The following is a 22,294-nucleotide window of genomic DNA, read 5'->3' on the forward strand; positions in this document are numbered from 1 at the left end:
TAGTGTCCTTTCACCATTAATTTTTGTCCTTACCAAAAGTCATCTTTGCAGGCCATTTCCACTTTAGTCCAGTCTATTGCTTTCCATTAAGTTTACCTGTGAATGTATCTTATTTCATCTCCAAAATTTGAATTTTGTCCAAATGGTATTGTGTAACTTCTTTCCCTTCCTAAGATTCCATGAGATTTTTCTAATGATCATAATTTGCACAGATGATACTTTGCAGTATACTAAAAGATTAGTATAAAACAGGTGGCTAAAGGGAAGGATTGTTTTTATGAATTTTTTAAAAATACATAAAAATAATAGCAATAACAATAATGATTGTTAAAGTGCCTTTTATATGCTAAGCACTGCACTAAGTGTGAGGTAGATAATAGATATTTTAATTTTTGTTGGACACAGTCTCTTTCCCACATGGAGCTACACTCTAAGGAATCTAATCCTATCATCACTAACACTACCCTCTGTCTCCCAGATGAGACCAGAATGTTACGGTTACACCAAATCCATCTCGTTAAACAACTATTTCTCCATTCAACAAATTATTGTTTTTCCATCTCTCCCATTAGATTGAAAGCAGGGACAATTATTGTACTGTATCAAGTGTTTGGTATACATATTAATAATTGCTTATCACAAGAGAATAGAAAGGCTCTGGATGAGTAAATGCTTAAGAAATAGAATGTGACTAGAGACGTTTACCAGACAGTAATGGCTAGTTCTGAGTGTATAAGGCCAGAATGGTAATGCAAAGAATATGGGTTGGGAAGAAGAAAAAAACACCATAATCATGGTAAACATCTTCAGGGAGTTTCAGAGAAGTTTGAAGACATGAAAGGAATTGTTCTGATAGATGAGATGATGAAGTGGGTCTCAGGATGATAGAAGCTATGAGGAAATGATCACTGGTGGTGAGGACTAGAACAAGACACCCAGTGAGGGTTGGCTTGAGAGTGAAAGCATGCAATCTTGGCTGTGTTGGGTGAACAGAGTGCACAAGTAGGATGGAAACTTCCATTCAGTGCCTTAAAGTCGATGGTCAAGAGTTTCTGCTTAATGTGGAGAGGAATTGGAGGTTTTGGAAGGTAGGAGAATCATCACAGAATATCTGAGAAAAGTTGTCCAGGCTTCAAAGACTAGAAATGAACTAGAAGTGGAAGAAACTGGAGTCACTAAGTCTAGGGAAAGGCAGGTTGATATAGTATCCTGTATCAAGCAGCACGGCCTAGAGGGATCAGAACCTAGGTCCTTCAACTAACAGGGCCTATATTCTTTTCACTAGGCCGTGGCACTTATCTTTCTAGAAAATGTTTCTCCTCCTTTGTACCATAGGAAAAGGTAGAGGTGGTCTCATAGCTGAGATGAACCTTTGCAGCTCTAATGTAGATGTAGAATAGAGAGTTCGAATCCCAGCTCTGCCACTTGTCTGCTGTGTGACCTTGGGCAAGTCACTTCACTTCTCTTTGCCTCAGTTACCTCATCTGTAAAATGGGGATGAAGACTGTGAGCCCTACGTGGGACAACCTGATTCCCCTGTGTCTACCCCAGCGCTTAGAACAGTGCTCTGCACATAGTAAGCGCTTAACAAATACCAACATTATTATTATTATCTAGACTGTGAGCTCGTTGTGGGCAGGGATTGTCTCTCTTTATTGCTGTATTGTACTTTCCCAAGTGTTCTTAGTACAGTGCTCTGCACACAGTAAGAGCTCAATAAATATGATTGAATGAATCTAGGCAGTTGTGTATTCATTGCTACAAATCATCAGTAAAATGTCACCTATTCACTGGTTGATTTTAAGTAAATTGGAAGAGAAGTCTCACAGAGAGGAAAGATGGGAGTTGGAAGTGCAGGTATAAGAGGTATTCTTCTGTTTGATGATTCCCTTCATCTCCTTCCCAGTGTCCTGTCTCCTCCATGCTAGGACAGATTTGGATGCCTGTGATGAATGCAGATGAGACAATAATAGATAATCAGTCATTTGAAATAATAAAATGTATGGTCTGGCACGCCTCCTTTAGGTATAAGCAGGCTTAGTTTCATATTCTTTGGTTTCTATGGGATAGAGTTCATGAGCACTTGTAATTCATCTTTATCATTCCAATAAACTTAACCTAGATTTTTAGACTCTGTTTTATGATTAGAAATAACGTGTTTTTTTAATGACTTCGTTGTGAATGGCAATAAATTCAACAATTTGCCTTCAATACATGTTTACCCTCTAATTATAGTCTGTATGAGGATATTTGATACATACTCTTTTAGATATTTGGGTAGGCACAAGATAATCAGGTTTGAAACAGTCCTTGTCCCACTAGTAGCTCATAGTCTAAGAGGGATAAAGTACAGTTATTTTGTTGACATTTTATATCTGTAAGAAAGGTAAAACACAGAGAAGTTATGTGACTTGCTGAAGGTCACACAGCGGGCAAATGGCAGAGCTGCGATTAGAACCCAAACCCTCTCACTCCCAGGCCTGTGCTCTTTCCAGTAGATCACACCACCATATCTTCTCAAAATTCATGTTGGAACCAGGTATGCCATAAACTGATAGCACATCCCTTGACTATGTAGAATATAAAATTCTCCTTGAATAAGGAAAGAATAAATTAGCTGAACCTTTCAAAGGTATTGTAGAATATCTTTCCTCATTACCTTCTCATATAACCCACCCCTCAGGGTCTGTCTTGGTTTAGCCTTTTGCTTCCAGTCTTTTCCTCTGATTACCTCTCTTTACCAACTGCAAACTAGAACCTGAACTTAAACGGTTCAGGGAGATAGAGCTACATGGTTGTGACAATTCTTTATCTTTTTGGAAATTATTTAAAAAATAAACTGACAGCATTATATAAGCAGAGAAGTACCATGCACTAGTGGAGAGAGCCTAGACCAGTTTGTCAGAAGACCTGGGTTCTAATTTTGGCTTTGCCACATGCCTGCTGTGAGACCTTGGATAAGTCACTTAACTTCACTGTACCTCAGTTTCCTCATCTGTGAAATTAGGATTAAATACCTATTCCTCCCCTTTAAATTATTAGCACCATGTGGGACAGGGACTGTGTCTAATCTGTTGTCATTAAACCTATCCAGTACTTAGGAAATTGTTTAGCACATAATCAGTTTTAAAACATAGCTACTTATTGTTATTATTATTCATAATCATCATGGTAATAAACTGAAGTACTTGTTCAAGGGCAAAGTTTTACCTGCAAAAATGGAAGTACAAACTGTTGTGAGGAAAATGACAGTTTTCTTGATGGTAAGGTCTCGTGCTCCCATAATGTCCCATCTGTAATACCTCCTGCACCTCAGTGGCAGAAACAAGAACCTAGGTCATGCCGTTTAAGTGAGCAAAGGTTTTATTTCTGTAGTCTCCTTCTTGTGGTACCCTCCAAAAGGAGCCTCTCAACTTGACCCATAGGTAAGAAGACTCAATGCAGGTTTAATGATTTAGTTTTTAAAACATTCCTAACCCTCAGGCCACCCCTTACATGGCAGAGTGGCGTGTCATGGATTTGTTGAAAACAAAGTTGAGATGGATGAATTGGCCTGATATCTTTTCTTTTAATGGTATATTTTAAATGATTAAGATGGGCAAGACATTGTTCTAAGTGATTTCCACCAGCAGCACTCCACATCTGGTGCACAGGAGTAGAGGGAATCCAGGAGTAGAGCATATTGTGGAGGGAATCTAGGGGTCAATTAGTGGTATAAGATTGGCAGAGAGATACGGGAGAGAGTAAGTTGAGTTCATTTGAGATGGTGTCGTTTGTCATTTGTGCATCAAGAGAAGGTACTTTGGGAGTGGAGGACAAATGGGTATTATGACTTCAGAAAGTTGGAGTGGGTCAAAAGAATGGAGGGGGCTATTTGGGAAAAGGACAGGTTTGCAGGAATGGGTGTGTGGGGGGGAGGGGAGAATGTAGGTAAAGGGGCTAAGGTCAGATAAAGGGACTTGAGGGTTGGTGAGGATAGAGATTGTACAGTGACTTGAAACAATGAGATAGAGCATGTATCCAAGTTGGTGAGTGGGTGAAGTGGGGAGGATCAGGAGATCAGTGAAGTTGAGAAGTGATAGGAAGTGGAAACTGAAGTTCACAAGAATAAATATAGAGATATAGAAAGAGAGAAGGATTGTGAGAAAGGTATCAAAATGTTTCAGAAAGTTGGAGATAGGGCTTATGATGCTCAATGACGTGCCTAGTAGCTGGAGTGGGTGGTAGAGACAGATGAATGGAAAGAGAGGAAGCAAAGAGGTAAGATGGTGGATGATGTACTGATTTCATATGACTATATGAAAAAAGAGAATTAATTCTGGTCTGTGTGGCATATATCAGCACTGGTGTGTTCTGATTTTAATGACAGTGCTGCTACACTAGAGACAGAGAGCATCTTAAAAGTTGTAGCCAGAAGAGTCCATGATCTCATCTTTGATACCTCTTGTTCCTGGGAAATATTATTAGTAATTTAGTAAGTTTAGTTACAACTGAATTGAAATCAATGTCTAGACCATAAGGAAGAGTCAGTTCTCAATTCCTTCTTTCCTCTGCAATCAAGAATCAGATCAAAAGAAAACAATCATTCATAAGATGCTGTAAGACAATAGTCAACATATCCTGCCTCCATTAGAACTTTTTCCACAAGCACTAAAAAGTCCCTAATTTGCTCACCTGAGAATTTAATAAATTTGTTGTATTATTTACATTATTCCTCCTGGACACTAGAAAACATACAAAAGTTTGAATATAAAATATGCAGTGTCAGTGTTAAATATTCCATCAATCCCAACCAACCCTCCAAAATTCTATTTCATTTGTTACTGTTTAGGGACACTGAGCATAAAAAAAATCCTTTAAAAAATTGGATGACTTTGCATATTTATGACCTTTACTCAAATTGAAACTGAATGAAAATTCTTCAATGATAGCAGTTTTGTTTTTTGTTTTTTGTCAGAGTATGTTAGGTTCCAAATTTTTTTCTCTAATACCTCAAAGCATTGACCTTCAATATGTCTTCTCCTCAAGGTTTACTTCAACCATGAAATAAATGATGAGGGACTTCAGGATCTTTAAGGTTAAGACACCAGGTCAAGAAGAGACAAATCTATTATTCAAATACTGGCAGGGATGACTAAATCCTTCAACTATATCCCTATCTACTTGGCATGGGCATTCTCAGCCACGAAGTGCTTTCTGTTATACTTAAGTGTTCCTGAAAATGCGGAAACTAAAGCTCAGAAAACTGCCTGGAAACACTGCAGAAAATGAAAGTGGTACATTGGCTAGACTGAAATAGTAACATTTATTTTATTGCTATCCTTTAACTGATCATGTATGGTGGAATAAAATTCACAGAGGCCCAGTTCTGAACCTCCCAGACCAACCAATAAGGAAAACATTTAATATTGAATGAATGAATGTTTTCATATTAATAGAGTTTGGGGTCCCTGACCAAATCATTTCCATTCCCACAACTGCTTACAGAAAGTTCCATGAACTTCTAGAGTGCTCTGCTTATTCCAGGGAGCATACATGGATTTGAACTATTTCTAGAACATCCTCTCTACAGAACAATATTTTCTGCCAAGTGAGAGGCTGAAACACTATTTTTATTCATTTTGAAAGCAATTAAAAGGCTGAATCCACATAGCCTTTCATTAGGCAAAAATGCCATTTAATTAAGTAAATAAATGAAGGGGAAAAGAGCCATGAAGTTAGCCTAGGAGAGTGAAATTCATATTTTTTGCTTCTCCCTAGCAGCCTCTAGAGCCAAGGCTAATTTCAATTTCAAAGAGCATCTCCAAGCCATCATGTGTGTATACTTGTTACCTTAAAAAGGTATCTTGATAAAAGAATAAATGAACATAAATATATTTTAATTTGGATACCTATAGCATATTTGATTCAATTTCAACTTTAGAATTATTCAGTTCTCCTCATCATCCCTACTTTTTATTTAGTAAAATTAGAAAGATATTGATGTTCTATTTTTATGCCAATGGGTCACTTTTTATTAAACTTTGATTGAATGTATAACTTTCAGCCTTAAAAACAAATTGCCTCCTCTTTCTTTTTAATTTGGACTCAATTTCCTGCTGTCCAATAGGACTCTTCAAAGTAATTAATTGATTTATGAATCAAAGAAAAGCTGACTCTAGATGAAAAAAGGCAAAATCTCTTTCTTTGTACTTATGCTGACATTGTTGCTGATTCTATTTTTTCTATCACTGAAATTTTATGAATAACAATTTCTCTCCAGTAGAATTTCTTTTTTAAATGGTATTTTTAAGCACTTAAAATGTGCCAGCCACAGTTCTAAGTGCTGGTGTAGATAAAAGCTAGTCAGGTGTGACATAGTCCCCATCCCATACGCGGCTCACAGTTTTAATCCCTGTTTTACAGATGAGGTAATTGAGACACAGAAAACCAAAGTGATTTGCCTAAGGTCACACAACAGACAAGGGTTGGAGCCAGCATTAGGAGCCAGGTCCTTCTGACTTTCAGGACTGTGTTCTATCTACTAGGCCATGCATTCAGTTTTTGTTTTATATTGGTGTCACCATACGTAATGACCCCAAGGAAGATGGAATCATGAAACTAGGTCCTGTGTGACCCCAATAGGGCTTTGGGATGTAAGAAGAAGTATGGCTTAATGAATACAACATGGTGGACATGGGAGTCAGAAGGAACTGGGTTCTAATTCTGGCTCTGCCACTTACCTGCTATGTGACCTTGGGCAAATCACTTAATTTCTCAGTTCCTTTATCCTGAAAAATGGGGATTAAGACTCTGAGACCCTTGTAGAACAGGCACTGTCCAACGTGATTAGCTTTTATCCCACCGCTTAGTACAGTGCCTGGCAAAGAGTAAGTGGTAAAAAATGTCTTAAAAAATTTAAGGCAGAATATCAGGCTTACTTAAGGATTTAAGGCAGACCACGTGTAAGATGAAAAACCAGTCTTGCAAAAACAGGTAAAAGGCCAACTGCTGTGGAAAAGATACTGACTACCAGAAGAAAGCAAGGAATTGACTCAGAAGGTACAGAAGGATACTGACTACCAGAAGAAAGCAAGGAATTGACTCAGAAGGTACAGAAAAAGTGTGCATCACAAGCCTCTAGTTGAAACCAGTTGAGACCAGGCAGTGTGCATCCCACAGAGAGGACAATGATCAGTAGAGGAGCTGGAGAAACACCCGACCTCTCCTGATGCTGCCTGCCTCTCAATGCCCTGTTTCTTTGGGAAGAAAGGGAAATTCCTCACTTTAACTCTGCCCTCTCCTTTTAATCAATTAATCCTGTTTACTTAGCACTTAATGTGGGCAGAGCACCATACTAAGTGCTTGGGAGAATACAATATAATAGAATTGGTAGACATGTTCCTTGCCCCAATGAGCTTAGAGTCTCTGCTTAACATTATTTCTCCATCTTATGACTCCCATGACTGTTACCCTCACCAGCTGTTCCAGACATTTGAATTTCCTCCTCAAGCACCCTGTCTCCAATCCCTTCCCATTTCTTGCCTCTAATGACTTTTACTTTATTGAGAAAATCAAAGCCATAAGGCATCATCTCCTTAAAATCACCTCTGTTCCTCTCCAGGCCCTCCCTTTTCCTTCCCCCTCTTCGACACTCCCATCTTTCCCAGAAGTATCTCCTTCCACCTGCGCTTCCAACCTCATCCCTTCTCACCTTATCAAAATACTTGCCCCTTCCCATTTTCCCTCCCTGACAGCCTTCTTCAACTGTTCACATTCCCATAGCTTCTTACCTACTACCTTCCAACTGGCCTTTAAAAGGACTCTTGGACCCCATGGTTCCCTCCAGTTATCACACTAGCTCCCTTCTCCCTCTACATTCCAAACTAGTTGAGAGTTGTATACACTTGCTGTCTCTAAGTCCTCTCCTCCAATTCTTTCTTTGGCTCCCTCCAATCTGGTCCCCTTCACTCCATAGAAATGGCTTTCTCTAAAATCACCAATGGGCTCTTTCATGTCACATCTGATGGCCTATACTCCATCCTAACCCACCTTAACTTCTGACCTGCCTTCAAACTATCCCCTTCTCCTGGAAACATGATCTAACCTTGGTTTCACTAAGACCGTCCTCTCCTGGTTATTCTCCTATCTCCATTGCCACTCATTCTTAGTCTCTTTCGCAGGCTCTCCCTCTCACCCACTCAAGGTTCTCCTCCTATTCTTCATCTACACTCACTCCCTTGGAGAATTTGTTTATTCCCAAGGCTAAAGCTACCATCGCTATAAACATAATTCCCAAATCTACATCTCCAGCCCAAAATTCTCTCCTCCACGGGCTCACATTTCCTCCTACTTTCAGGACATTTCTCTTTGGATGTCACACCCACACCCACTTAACAAGTCCAAAACAGAATTCTTCATCTTTGCACCAAAATCCTGCCCTCTTCCTGACAGTCCCACCACTGTAGACAGCACCACCATCCTCTCTGTCTAACAAGCCTGTAACCCTAGCATTATCCTCGACTCATCTTTAACTCTCCTTCAAACCATATAGTTAGATGGTCACCAAATCCTTCTACTTTGAAATGGTTCTACTTTCACAAAATTGCTAAGTTTCTCCCTTTCTTCTCCTTCTAAACTGCTACTATGTTGATCCAAGCACTTATTATATCCCACCTTGACTATAGCATCAGCCTCCTTGCTGACATTCTGTTTCCTGTTTCTCCCCATTCCAATCCATACTTCACTCTTATGTCCAAGTCATTTTTCTAAAAAAATAAAAATAAATTAAGTACATATTTCCTTACTGCTCAATAATTCTCTGTGGTTGTCCAGCCACCTTGCATCAAACAGAAACATCAGAGACACTTTGTCATCGGCTTTCAAGTACTAAATCACCTTGTCCCCTGCTATTTTATCTCAGTGATTTCCCACTACAACCCAGCCCAGTCACTTAGGTTTTCTAATGCCAATGTTATGTATCTATCCCAGTGATGAGCAAAGAGCTTATCCACACTTAACAAACATCATAATGATTAAGACCATGTTAATGAGGAAGAGGATGAAAAAATCCAAGTCCAAAAGTTGCAGTATATCTCTTTGTTTTTTCATATAAATGTATTATCATATTTATAAAAGAAACAAGAATGTTATTTCAAATTGTTTTCCTACAGAAGAAATAATTTGTATACTGTGTAAAATGTATGATCAAATAAGTAAAAGAAACAAGAATACCATTTCAATTCAAACAAATTATATGTTTAAAATTGTATCTAAGGGATTTATAAATAACTGGAGCAAATGTTGGCAATATTGTTTATTTATCGTGGATCCTTTCAGCAGCTAGATTTAGATGCATCTTTATGAGCTTTACTTTGAGCTTTGCCAAGCATATATATTTTAAATATAAAGAAAGGCTGTGAATTGGGAAAATGATAACTCAACACAATATTATTTTATTGTTTTTTGATGTGTGTTTCTGTGCCCATACCGTATTGCTTATAATGGGCCTCAGTTTGAGTTAGTGTTAGGAAAATAATGTTCTCAAAGAATGATTCCAATTGCCATATTAGCCTGTCAGGATTATGCTCTTTAAAAAAGCAAATTGAAAATTGTGAGCATTTTAATTTAATGTAGTATTTGGTACCTATGCACAGAATTACCCCAATAGTGACAGAAAGGAAAACATTGCTAAGGGAAAAGTATCAAATAATCTAAAATTCAATTCTAGTTTGTTCAAACCAGGAGTCACTGATTATAATCTTTAAGTCATGCACAAGTAGTTGTAGTCTTTGAAAGGACTGGCTTCATGGGGAATTCTTTTGAAGAATTATCTGGAGTGGAAAAAAGAATATATTGAACAAAGAAATAAGGAATAAATCACAGCATGTTCAACTCACCCAAGAAAGGGTATTTGAACAGATGAATTATTTCATCCTTTTTTACTGCATTGGGAAGCAGCATGACCTAATGGAATGAGTACAGTTCTTGGAGGCAGGATTTGGGTTGTAATCCCAACTCTGCCACTTGTCTGCTATGTGACCTTGGGTAAGTCACTTTTCTATGCCTCAATTTCCCTATCTGTAAAATAGGAATTCAGTAATTATGGGGCATGGATTGTGTCTGATCAGATTATCTTTGTTTACCTCAATGCTTAGTTATAATTATCGTCATTATTATTATCATTAATTTTAACTGACACAAAATGGGTGTGTGTTCAGCGGCTGCTACAGTATTTCCCCAGGACTGTGGAAGTACATCTAACCAGAAGTCTACCTTCATGTGGTTGTTTTAGTCACTGGTAGTAAGAAGGCCCAAATTTGAGTCCCAGCTCTGTTACTCGCCTATGAAGGATCTTGAACAAGACACTAACATTCTTGGCCTTAGTTTCCTCAGCTGTAAAATGTAAATAAAAGTGACTGTGAGCTCCATGTGGGCCAGCAATGTGTATGGTCTCTTAAATCTGTCCCAGATCTTAGCAATTAGTAAGTACTTAACAAATACCATTATTATTGAATGGCCACTCTGCCATATATATCTAGTCCCCTTTGCCAGCCCTCTAACCCTTCTGTTCCCCCTCAGCGGCAACTTCAGCATGTCAAGAACTTGAAAAAACGGTCACTGTAGCTGACATCAACCCTTCTACCACCTCATCAACATCATTCTTCTCATTATTATTAGAATAATGTCATTAGTAAAGTGCTTTCTATGTGCCAAGCACTATACTGAACTGAGTATGGTATTGATTGTGAATAGTATTTATTGAGGACTTATTATTGAGTAGTATTAAGCACTTGTGGAAAGGTGCAGTAGAATAGAGTTGGTAAGCACATCACTGCCCACACAAAATACAGTCTAGAGGGTAGAAAAACACTAAAATACATTGCAAGAAGTAAAGCTCACCAGTCCTGGGCAGCAGTGACTTTGGAGACAGTTTAGGGTGGAGACTTAGTTTTACTGTGTGGAAGGAGATGGTAGTAAACTGTTTCCATATTTTTACCAAGAAAACCATATGGATACACTACCAGAACAATTACAGATGGAGATGGGCGTTCTGGGAAAGATGTGTTGATGGTCGGAGATTGGTCAGAGATGACTTGACAACATAAAGCAAGACAATTAACAGAAGTGTTGTGGACTGAAGATAGGGTAAAAATAAAATTGTTAAGGGGTGCAGATCCGAGTGTATAGGTGATACAGTGGGAAGGAGAAATGAGGGATCAGTCAAACAAAGCCTCTCAGAGGAGATATGATTTTAGGAAAGTTTGGAAGGTGAGGAGAGTGGTGTACTCTTAGATATCAGATGGGAGGGAGTTCTTGGCCTGAGGGAGGATGCATGTGAGGGGCCAGCTGTGGGATAGATTAAATCAAGGTATGGAGAGCAAATTGATATTAGAGGAGAGGAATGTGTTGATTTGGTTGTAGTATGAGACTGGTGAAGAAAGGCAGATTGGAGAGCTAAGTGCCGTAAAGTTGATAGTATGGAGTTTCTATCTGATGAAGAGGAATGGACAAGCATTGGGATTTTTTTTTGAAGAGTTGGGGTATATGGACTCAGTGTCTTCTCAGAAAAATGATGTGTACATCAAAGTATAGAGTGGAGAGAGGCGAGACATGAGGCAGGGAAGATGAGCAAGGAGGTTGAGGCAGTAGTCAAGGTGGAAAATAAATAGTTGGATAAGCATGGCAACAGTTTGGATGGAGAGATCCATTTGACAGATGAGGAAAGTGAAGCACAGAGAAGTTGTGATATGACCAAAGTCATAGAACAGACAAATGGAAGATCTGGGATTATAAACCAGGCCCTCTGACTCTTTCCAGTAAGTCATGCTGTTTCTTATTTATTGTGAATGTCTCTGATACTCTACCTGACTCTTTTTGTTTCTCTGAAAGTTATATTTTCTATATGTTTTTCCACTCCCTATTGGGCTGAAAAATACTTGAGGCCAGAAATCGTGTCTACTAACTTCCAGGGTATATTACTCAGCACTTATACTTAATAGATAACTTTTATTAAGATGATGCCAAAGGGAAAATCTAAAGAGAACATTAAAAAAAAATCACTGAAGTATTTACTCTGTTGATTTATTGCATCATTGAGCTCAATGGCACTGTAATAGATTTTCATTCATTCAATTTTTTTATTGAGTTGTGGTTTTTTTTCCTAAACTAGGAAACACAAGTTAATAACTGTTTAGAAATTGATAAATGACTTTGCTGATGTTTCCACTGACAAGGGATGGCATCAGTAAAATGCCCTCTTCTTCCAATAAATGATACTGTGTTAAGTCTTTTGAAAAAATAAGGAAATAACAAAGATGAATGGATGCTATGAATCAATTCCCATCTCTACTATCTCTTTTGAAATGACTCCATATGAGTTATTTTATAAGATACTAAAGGAAATATACTGTAAAGATGGCCTGGTATTCATGAGACTATTAGTGACAGGAAATTCCATACATCATCTATTATTGTTAAAATGTCATGACCAAGTCTGTATCTGTGGTCAGTACACTAACGTGGATAAGTGAAATGGGTAATTCAAAAGACATTCATTCAATCATATTTATTCAATCATATTTATTGAGTGCTTAGTGTGTGCAGAGCACTGTACTAAAGAGCTTGGAAGGTATAATTTGGCAACAGCTAGAGACAATCCCTACCCAACAATGGGCTTACAGTCTAGAAGAGGTGTGTAATAAAGCATGTGAACATATAGGAAAGAAGAGCATAACACATAATCATATATAGGGAAATTTGGAAAATTCATTCAAGTTTTTTATTGTAATTTCTCAAGTGCTTAGTATATGCCAGGCACTGTTCTTAGTGCTGGGGAGATACAAGGAAATCAGGTTGGACACAGTCCCTGTCCCACAGAGGCTCACAGTCTTATTCCCCATTTAACAGCTGAGAAGACTGAGGCACAGAGAAGTGAAATGACTTGCCCAAGTTCACACAGACAGATGGTGGAACAGGAATTAGAATCCAGGTCCTTCTGACCCTCAGACTCATGCTTTAACCACTAGGCTAACTACCTTCCCCTCTTCCCCCGGGAAGCAGCCAGATGACATGGATAAAGCACAGGCCTAGGAGTCAGAAGGTCATGGGTTCTAATGTCAGCTCTGCCACTTGTCTGCTGTGTGCCATTGGGCAAGTCATTTAACTTCCCTGTGCCTCATTTACCTCTTCTGCAAAATGGAGTTAGAGACTGTGAGCCCCATGTGGGGCAGGGACTGTGTCCAACCTGATTTGCTTGTGTCCACCCCAGCGCTTAGTACAGTGCCTGACACATAGCAAACACTTAGCAAATGCCATAATAATTATTATTATTAATAATTCAATTAAATTGTTGAAACATCACAAGTGAAAAAGTTTGGGTAACAGCAGGAGAATTAATACGACTTGTACACAAAGAGTGTAGAGCTAAGTCTACTTGCCCCTGGTTTTGAGCAAATTGTTATTTTTTTTTAGCTGGTAGAATTAGATCTAATTTTTGCACCTCTCCTGACTTCCACACCCATAACCCTTACTGAATTGCCTAAGCTTCAAAACCAAAGGTGCGGGGGGGGTAAATTGTACAAACTGTGTTTGATAATGAAACACAAGTCTACACATACCCTGCTGCTGTAAATGGGGCTGAGTCAGAGAAAAGTCAGGAGAAGGGGACAGAATGTCGGCATTTTGAACTTTCATCATTATCCAACACCAGAGATCATGACCACTTAACGTGTCCACTGAAGAAGGGGCTAAGGAATAAGTTAGGCCTTAGCTGGAATCAGGCAATGCATTTGAAATTATGGTCAGGAAACATGTCTCCCATCTCTTATATTGCATCCTTCCAAATGCTTTGTACAGTATTCTTCAAACAGTAAATGTTCTAATGATGACATTCCCTAAGAGTTTGCTCAAAGTGCTGAGATCTTTATTTAGTATTGTACCTTTTCCTTCAGGTCTTAATAACTATCTGCTATACAAAGGAGTCATATCCTACACATATGCTTCTTCTACCTTCTGTGTTGCCTATCTGCTTGGATCTATACCATTTAAGCATTTGATAGTCACCCCACCCTCAGTCCCACAACACATATGAAAATATGCATAATGCATTTTCATGAATGTCTTTCCTCTAGACTGTATGTACCTTGAGGGCAGGGAATGTATGTCTTTCAACTCAGTCATATTATACTCTCTCCAAGCATTTAATACAGTGCTCTGTGCCCAGTAATTATTCAATGAATACGATTGAAGGCAATGAGCCAGGCTACCTTTGGCTTTGAAACCTACTTGTGATGGTCCAAAGGGGCTTCTTGTTGTGGTCTTATGCTGTTGAGTCGTGTCCAACTATACCGAAGCCATAGACACATCTCTCCCAAAATGCCCCACTTCCATCTGCAATTGTCTGGTAGTGTATCCTTAGAGTTTTCTTGGAAAAATACGGAAGTGGTTTACCATTGCCTCCTTCCTAGCATAGGTGAGTTTTGACTTGTAGCAGATTGCCTTCCACTCACTAGCCACTTCCCAAGCTAGGAATAGAATGGATATGCCTCTGCCTGACTCTCCCTCCTGTAGTTGTAACTGGTGCAACTCTCCAGGTGCATCCCTGAGTGGGGATCAAGCAGGCTATAATAGTTTAAAAAGGAAAAGCCAGGAAACATCTAGAGGAATAGAACTGCTCTCTCCTCAGGACTTTTCCCAGAGGGAAAGCTGTTTTGCTCTGTTTAGCACACACTTAATAACATCAGCTGGACCGCCACCAAATGTTGGACAGCATTTGGGCAAGAAGGCTGGAGCTAGTTATGTGAGATATACCAGAAGTCTGAGGGGGAATTTCTCTTTCACCAGTAAGAACAGGAAGTTTCTTCCACGCTTGTAATATGCAAGGAAGTGTGTACCTGTGTTCGGGAAGGTGGGTTTACCTGGGAAAAGTTGGCTACACTGTGAATATAGGGCAGTGTAAGTTAGGGAAAGAATCTCTCCCCTTATTTTAAATTAGGAATTAGGGATAGGCAGTTATTACCAGATCCAGTTTAAAAATATTTTGTACTACAACCACCATGAAAATTCTTGACAAGTCATCTGTATATGAAAAAAGAATGGGCTTGTGTAGGCCATGATTGGAAACCTTAATAATCAGAGATCTCCAATCCCAGAGGAGAGTGGACATTTGGCATTCCTATAAACCTTGGTAGCAGGACTGCTGACTACAGGGGTAGCTAGTATCTGTTGCCGAATTGTACATTCCAAGCGCTTAGTACAGTGCTCTGCACATAGTAAGCACTCAATAAATACTATTGAATGAATGAATGCCAGGTACTTACCTCACCTTCTGGGTGTTCCAATATAAGAGTAATTGGATGGTGAAAGAAAACTACTGACGCATTTATGGGTGCACTTGTGTGAAATCCTGAAAAAGCCCATATCCCAAATGTAATTAGGTGTGGAACTTAGGATCCTGGCATCTAAAACTGAGCATTTGACCTGAAAAATTATGGGAAAGGTCACAATCACAAAATATTTGAGTCAGAGTAGGCCTGTGACTTAGGGAAAAGGTAATTTCAAAGTACAGTGACACAGCTAAAAGATCTAAGATGGGAAAATACCTTAATAAATAGAATTTTGAGAAGTAACACTCAAAATGGATACTGAGGCACCTGTGATGTCACAAGTAATATACTGGCAAATAGCATAATATGATGATGTCATTTTTGATGTAGACCCTCCAATTATAGTTAAAGCAGCATGGCCTACATCAAGAAGTGTGGGCCTGAAGTCAGAAGACCTGGGTTCTAATCCTGCCTCTGATTCTTGCTTGTTGTGGGACAGGAATTGTGTCCAACCTGATCAGCTTGTATCTAGAACACTGCTTGACACATAGTGTTTTCTTTTCTAAATGCCATTTAGAAAAAAAAAATTCCACCCAAATGAATGGCTTTTCTCCAGGGCAGCTGACAACCTGAACTGCTTCAGAGCCATTGCGTTCTTCCAGGTCCCTGAAATAAAGCCTACACTTCTGGGCCACAGCATTCAGTGACAGGAGCCATGGAGGAGGGAGGCTTAGCTCAGAAAATACGAAACCAGTCATAAAGGTGGTCAGTGTTAAATCTGTTTCCAGCAGGGGACAGACCACCTAAAACACAGATTGTCCAAGTATAAACCCCGCTGACCTGGACACTCTAGTTGTAGAAGCATTTTGAAAAGTGAGGCTTTAACCCAGGTTTTTTTCAGAAAATGCCATTGGAAAATATTTAAAGGTAATAGGAAATAAAGCTATAATATATACATGGAATCCATAAATTATTCAATATACTGTTATGGTCAACTGTTTAACCCTTCTCTTCTAGACTTGTTTAACCAGGTCTGCTCGTAGATAGCAAAATTCAGTGAGTGGAAATTTCTCATTTAATTTCTTTCCCATTATTGAGATGTGGTGAAATAAAAGACAGTCTGAATAGGGAGGAGAAAAATTGGCTCAGTGTCAGTTAATGTTAATTATTGAGTGCTTACTGTTTTGCAGAGCACTGTTCTAGGCACTTGGTAGAACATACTATAATGGAGTTGGTAGACCCAATCCCACAAGGAGCTTACTGTCTAGAAGGGAAGACAGAGATTGAAATAAGCTACAGATAGGGGAAGGAAAAGAGCAGAGGTGTATGTACATAAAATGTTCTGGGGATGGTGGTAGAAAGCTCACCTCCTCCAGGAAGTCTTCCCAAACTGAGCCCCCTTTTCCTCTGCTCCTCCTCGCCTCTCTATTGCCTCTACTCCCTCCCTCTTGTCTACTCCCCTCCCCATCCCACAGCACTTGTGTATATATGTACATATTATTCTATTTACTTTACTAATGCTGTGTATATATTTATAATTCCATTTATTTTGATGCTATTGATGCCTATTTGTTTTGTTGTCTGTCTCCCACCTTCTAGATTGTGAGCCCTTTGTGGAGTAGGAATTGTCTCTGTGCCAAATTTTACTTTCTAAGACCTTAGTACAGTGCTCTGCACACAGTAAGCTCTCAATAAATGATTGAATGAACAAATGAATGAGCATGAAGTGATTAAGGAGCACAGATCCACATGCCTATGCATTGCAGAAGGGAGGACAAATTCGGAAAATGAGGGCTTATTCTACAAACTGCATAATTATCCTCAAATGGCCATTCCCTAGCTGGGGTCCACAATTATCCTCAAATGACCATTCCCTAGCTGGGGTCCACAACTGGGGTGTGATTGGCATAAGGGACATTAGGTTAGCTTCAAATTTGTCTGGACATCCTACCTGTTCTAAAAATCCCTAGACCAGGATTTGAATTGCTCCCTTCCACGTGCCTGTCGTATGATCAAATTTGATGCTGGCCTAGGACCCACCCCACTGTAAGCATTTATGGCAGCAGGAGGAGGTAGGAAAAAAATTGCAATAGCTTCATCCCAGCTCTTCAGGAGCGGAGCCAAGGAGTAGGATGGCTGGAGAGGTCTCACTGGGGGAGGGGAGAGAAGTGAGAGCTGGGATTCTCCTGGCTAAGGCTTTCCAAGAGCTTAGTACAGTGTTCTGCACACGGTAAGGGCTCAATAAATACAACTGAATGAATGTATGAATGAATGAATTAATCCTTATTCATGGAGGGCCACAACAGTGGAATTTAGCTGCATCGCCAGACTGTAAACTTATTATGGTAGGGGAATGTTTCTTCTAATTCTGTTCTATTTCAAAAATAGTAATAATTATTTAGATCCTGAAAATCACACCTTATTGAAGTTGAATATGATTTAATTTGATCAGTAAAATGTGTGTAATTGAACAAAACTTTAAAATTGTTTATCATCCTTTTGAATCTTTAAACAAAATTCAATAAGCATTTGAAGAAGAAATCAATAGTCTTAAAGGTTTTCTTCTTGATTTGTTGCAGGGTCCAAGCTTTCTCTCTGAGGCCCTTTTTCCTGCAGAAACACCAATAATTGAAGAATTGGATCCCTCCTTCACTCTTCATGAGATCATTACCAAGGTAAGGAAGAAAAGAAAAGCCTGTCAGTTAATCAATTCATACATGCTTGATTTTTAAGGAGATTTATTGACTAGTTTCTTTTGAATTGGGAATGCTATTTCTAAAGAGAAATGACAAGCTCAGAGTACATTTCTGAGTAGATGAGCATTGGCCCAGATGGATTTCTGGAAGTCAGATAACAGGATATATCACAGAAACAATCCCGTTCTAAATCTTAGCATCTCTGAAGCAAATCCTTTTCATTCCAATAAATACTTGTTCTGAAGTTTGGAGACAGAAGATTAGGAATGTTACCTATCCTAAATCAATTACAAAATCAATCAATATTATTTATGGAGGATGTATTCTGTGCACAGCAATATACTGAAAATTGATTGTGAAATTGACGTAGAGTAGGTAACTTTCCTGACTTCATCCTTCCCCACACTTCAGTGATCCATAAGTTTGCTTTGTCTTTGAATTCTATTGTGCTTTACTCTCTGAAAGGTTTAGTAAAGAGTTCTGCATAGAGTAAGAGTTCAAGGTACTCATACTTGTTGCAGTGAGTTTTGTAGTGGCCAAGGTTTTGGGGCCGGAAAAAGAGGTATCCCTCTTCTGCCCTTGAGCAAAGAGAGATGTGCCCTAAAAAAGGAGTTAAAAGAAGGGAAGATATTCAGGGAGCTAAAGACTAGGTAATTGTGAATAGTTGTGTCATATGTAGAAATAGCCAATACCATAAACTTCCTAAGAACCTGAAAGATTGGTCTGGTGGAACAGACACTGTTTTCAAGACATTACTAGGAGTTTTTGAATGTACCCTGTCATGCTTTTCCCCTCCCCCTGGTTTCTGGTACATGTGGGTTCTCATTTCATTCACTCATTCAATTTAATTTATTGAGTGCTTACTATGGGCAGAACACTGTAAGCGCTTGGAATGTGCAATTAGGCAACAGATAGGGACAATTCCTGCCCAACAAACAGCTCACAGTCAGGAGAGACAGACAATGAAACAAAACAGAACAAAACAAAACAAGTAGTCTCTTTTGATGAGTCTCCGCTACTTCCTCTTTAATCCTCAATTATTCCTCAGATTTTTTTTTTTGGTCCTGTGGTATTCTGCTTGGTTTGGTCCAGAGATGGGGATGGTTTCACAAAAAATATAATCTCATAAAAATGTAAAATTATATCTGTCATGTTAGACACGCTGAGAGTTTTGTGTGTATTTTTTTCATCTATTACAAATGTCCACTAATTTAATGACCAGAAGAAAGTGGCTGTTTTAAGGATTTGTTCATTCAATAGTATTTATTGGCTGCTTACTGTGTTCAGATCATTGTATTAAGCACTTGGGAGAGTAAAGTACAACAATAAACAGACACATTCCCTGCCACCCACGAGCTTGGATGTTCACTTGCCCCTTAAATTTAAACTGTAATAACCTGTTCTTTTCTCTTGAATGCTATCTTGCACTTCTTTTTCTTAGGACATTTCTTCTGAAGCTGAAATTTATCTTGGCATTTGTCTTTGTAATTCAGTGATTGGAATCCCAAAAAGTAATGAATGAATCTTAGTATTGATGCCTAAAGGTGTAATTCATAATAACTCTGATAACAATTGGGAGGCACTTTGAAAAGCTGCTGAAGTACAGCACATACTGCATTTATTCTGAAGTTGTTATTCCTCTGTCCATTTCCTTTTTTAAAAAGTAATTCCACTCATCCCTTCTGTACATGTTGGCAACCCAGTTCCATCAAGGAAGATGAACAAATGAAAGACCAGTAAGACTACCAACCCACTATTTCAGATAGGTGAATAAATAAGTGAATAGGTGAAAGAGAAGCAGCATAGCTTGGTGGAAAGTCACAGGCTTGGGAGTCCGAAGTTGTGGGTTCTAATCCTGGCTCATCCACTTGTCTGCTGTGTGAACTTGGGCAAGCCATTTAACATCTCTGTGCCAGTTACTTCATCTGTAAAATGGGAATTAAGACTGAGTCCCATGTGGGACAACCTGACTACCTTGTATCTACCCCAGCGCTTAAAACAGTGCTTCACACATAGTAAGTGCTTAACAAATACCATAATAATTATTATTAAAAAGCAGTGAGGATTGATTGAGTGGTTTAGAAACACTTGCACTTGATCTTCTAGTCCCCATAATTATGTCCCAACTAACTTTTTTGAATTAGCATTTATTAGCTGCTAATCTTGCACGTCATTATCAAAGATTCATGAGTTTTGCAAAATGCAGTAAAATCTAGCCCACATATAAGCATCTTATTGACTCCAATATCGTGAAATGATTTAGAATTAGACTCACTAGGAAGTGGCTTTTTGAAACTGGTCAAAATAAGGTTACATGTAGTTTGTGTGTATGAGTGTGTGTATGCATTGTTATTTCATGCTTCTTAGGTTGGATAGAAACTTGGCTCTACCACATACCTGGTGCATGACCTTGGGCATGTCACTTGATTTCGTGCCTCAGTTTCCTATTTGTAAAATGGGAATTAAATTCCATTTTCCCTCCTCTTTAGACTTTGAGCCCCATGTGGCATAGGGTCCTAATTGTCATGAACCTACACCAGCACTTAGTAAAATGCTTAGCACATAATGTTTAATAAATATTACTACCACTACTAATGTTGTTATTATTATTGTTACTATTTACTACTTAATTATTTAACCATTTAGTCTTATTTTTAAAAAACTTTTTTTCATAATTCCTATAAAATCTTTGCTTGTCTTACATATTGATTGTAGATTCAGAATGACAAATGAAGTGCAGCAAAGAGCAATATCGCATTTTATGGGCAGGAAGAATTTGAAGAAATAAGACATGTTCTCTAAAGGTGATAATTAGGTGAAGGTTTTAAGCATCAGGATAGACAGAATGAGAAATGCAGACAGAAATGTAAGAAAAACTGCCAAAGTAGAATTCTGGAAGGTTTGGTACAATAGAAAAATAGAATTGAGAAGAAAGAGAAATGTGCTAGTCCCGGTATGATCCAGATAAGAAAGAGACTGAAAGAAGAACAAAAACAGTTTTTTTGTTTGTTCGAAATGAGATTTTTAAGTGTTTACTTAAGTTGGTTGCAGATACGGTGATATTTCACTAAAACATGAACAGACTGAACATACTGATAATGGCATTTGCTAAGCAATATATGCTATTGAAGCAGTGTGGCTCAGTGGAAAGAGCATGGGCTTGGGAGTTAGAGGTCATGGGTTTGAATTCCAGCTCTGCCACTTGTCAGCTGTGTGACTGTGGGCAAGTCACTTAACTTCTCTGTGCCTCAGTTACCTCATCTGTAAAATGAGGATTAATACTGAGCCTAACGTGGGACAACCTGATTACCCTGTATCTATCCCAGTGCTTAGAACAGAGCTGTGCACATAGTAAGTGCTTAACAAATACCACCATCATTATTATTATTATGGCTTTTATATGTTTGGAGTTTGAGAAAGATACAAGCTATTAAAATGGACCCAGTCCCTGTTCCAGTTCTATTTTATCCCCTTGTAACAGCTGAAGAAACAGAAGCCCAGATTGGTTTGTGACTTGTCCAAGGTCACATGGAAGGTCACGGGAGGTGAGAAGCAAGATGGCCTAGTGGATAGAGCTTGGGCTTGGGAGTCAGAGGTCATGGGTTCTAATCCCAGCTCTGCCACTAGTCATTCATTCATTCAATAGTATTTATTGAGCATTTACTATGTGCAGAGCACTGTACTAAGCACTTGGAATGTACAATTCAGCAACAGATAGGGACAATCCCTGCCCAATGATGGGTTCACAGTCTACTTCGGGGGAGACAGATGACAGAGCAAAACAGAATGAAACAAAAACAATACAACATTATTATAAGTAGAATCAAGGGTATGTACACCTCATTAACAAAATAAATAGGGTATTAAATATATACAAATGAGCACAGTGCTGAAGGGAGGAGAAGGGGGGGAGGAGCAGAGGGCAAGAGGGCTCAGTTGGGGGGAGGTGAAGGGGGAAGGAGGAGCAGAAGGTGGAGGGGAAACAGAGGGAAGAGGGGACAGCTCAGTCTGGGAAGGCCTCTTGGAGGAGGTGATCTCTCAATAGGGTTTTGAAGAGGGGAAGAGAGTTAGTTTGGCAGAGGTGAGGAGGGAGGGCATTCCAGGACAGCGGTAGGATGTGGGCCAGGGGTCGACGGAGGGATAGGCATGAACGGGGGGCGGTGAGGAGGTTAGCGACAGAGGAGCAGAGTGTATGGGTGGGAAGTAGAAAGAGAGAAGGGAGGTGAGGTAGGAGGGGGCAAGGTGATGGAGAGCTGTAGTCAACTGTCTGACTTTGGGCAAGTCACTTCACTT

At 39.1% G+C, this 22,294-nt stretch overlaps 1 protein-coding gene across 3 annotated transcripts in view; it reads left to right on the forward strand.

The window, feature by feature from the left end:
• NAALADL2 (N-acetylated alpha-linked acidic dipeptidase like 2) overlaps positions 1-22,294 on the forward strand; it is a 966,685-nt gene that overhangs the window by 801,292 nt on the left and 143,099 nt on the right. For all 3 annotated transcript variants that reach the window (XM_029067290.2, XM_039913128.1, XM_039913127.1), the window contains one exon: positions 17,885-17,980. In XM_029067290.2, coding sequence (XP_028923123.1) covers positions 17,885-17,980 — 96 coding nt within the window. The remainder of the gene's footprint in view (positions 1-17,884; positions 17,981-22,294) is intronic.

This window comes from Ornithorhynchus anatinus, chromosome 1 (assembly GCF_004115215.2).
Source record: "Ornithorhynchus anatinus isolate Pmale09 chromosome 1, mOrnAna1.pri.v4, whole genome shotgun sequence".
Classification (NCBI taxonomy): Eukaryota; Metazoa; Chordata; class Mammalia; order Monotremata; family Ornithorhynchidae; genus Ornithorhynchus; species Ornithorhynchus anatinus.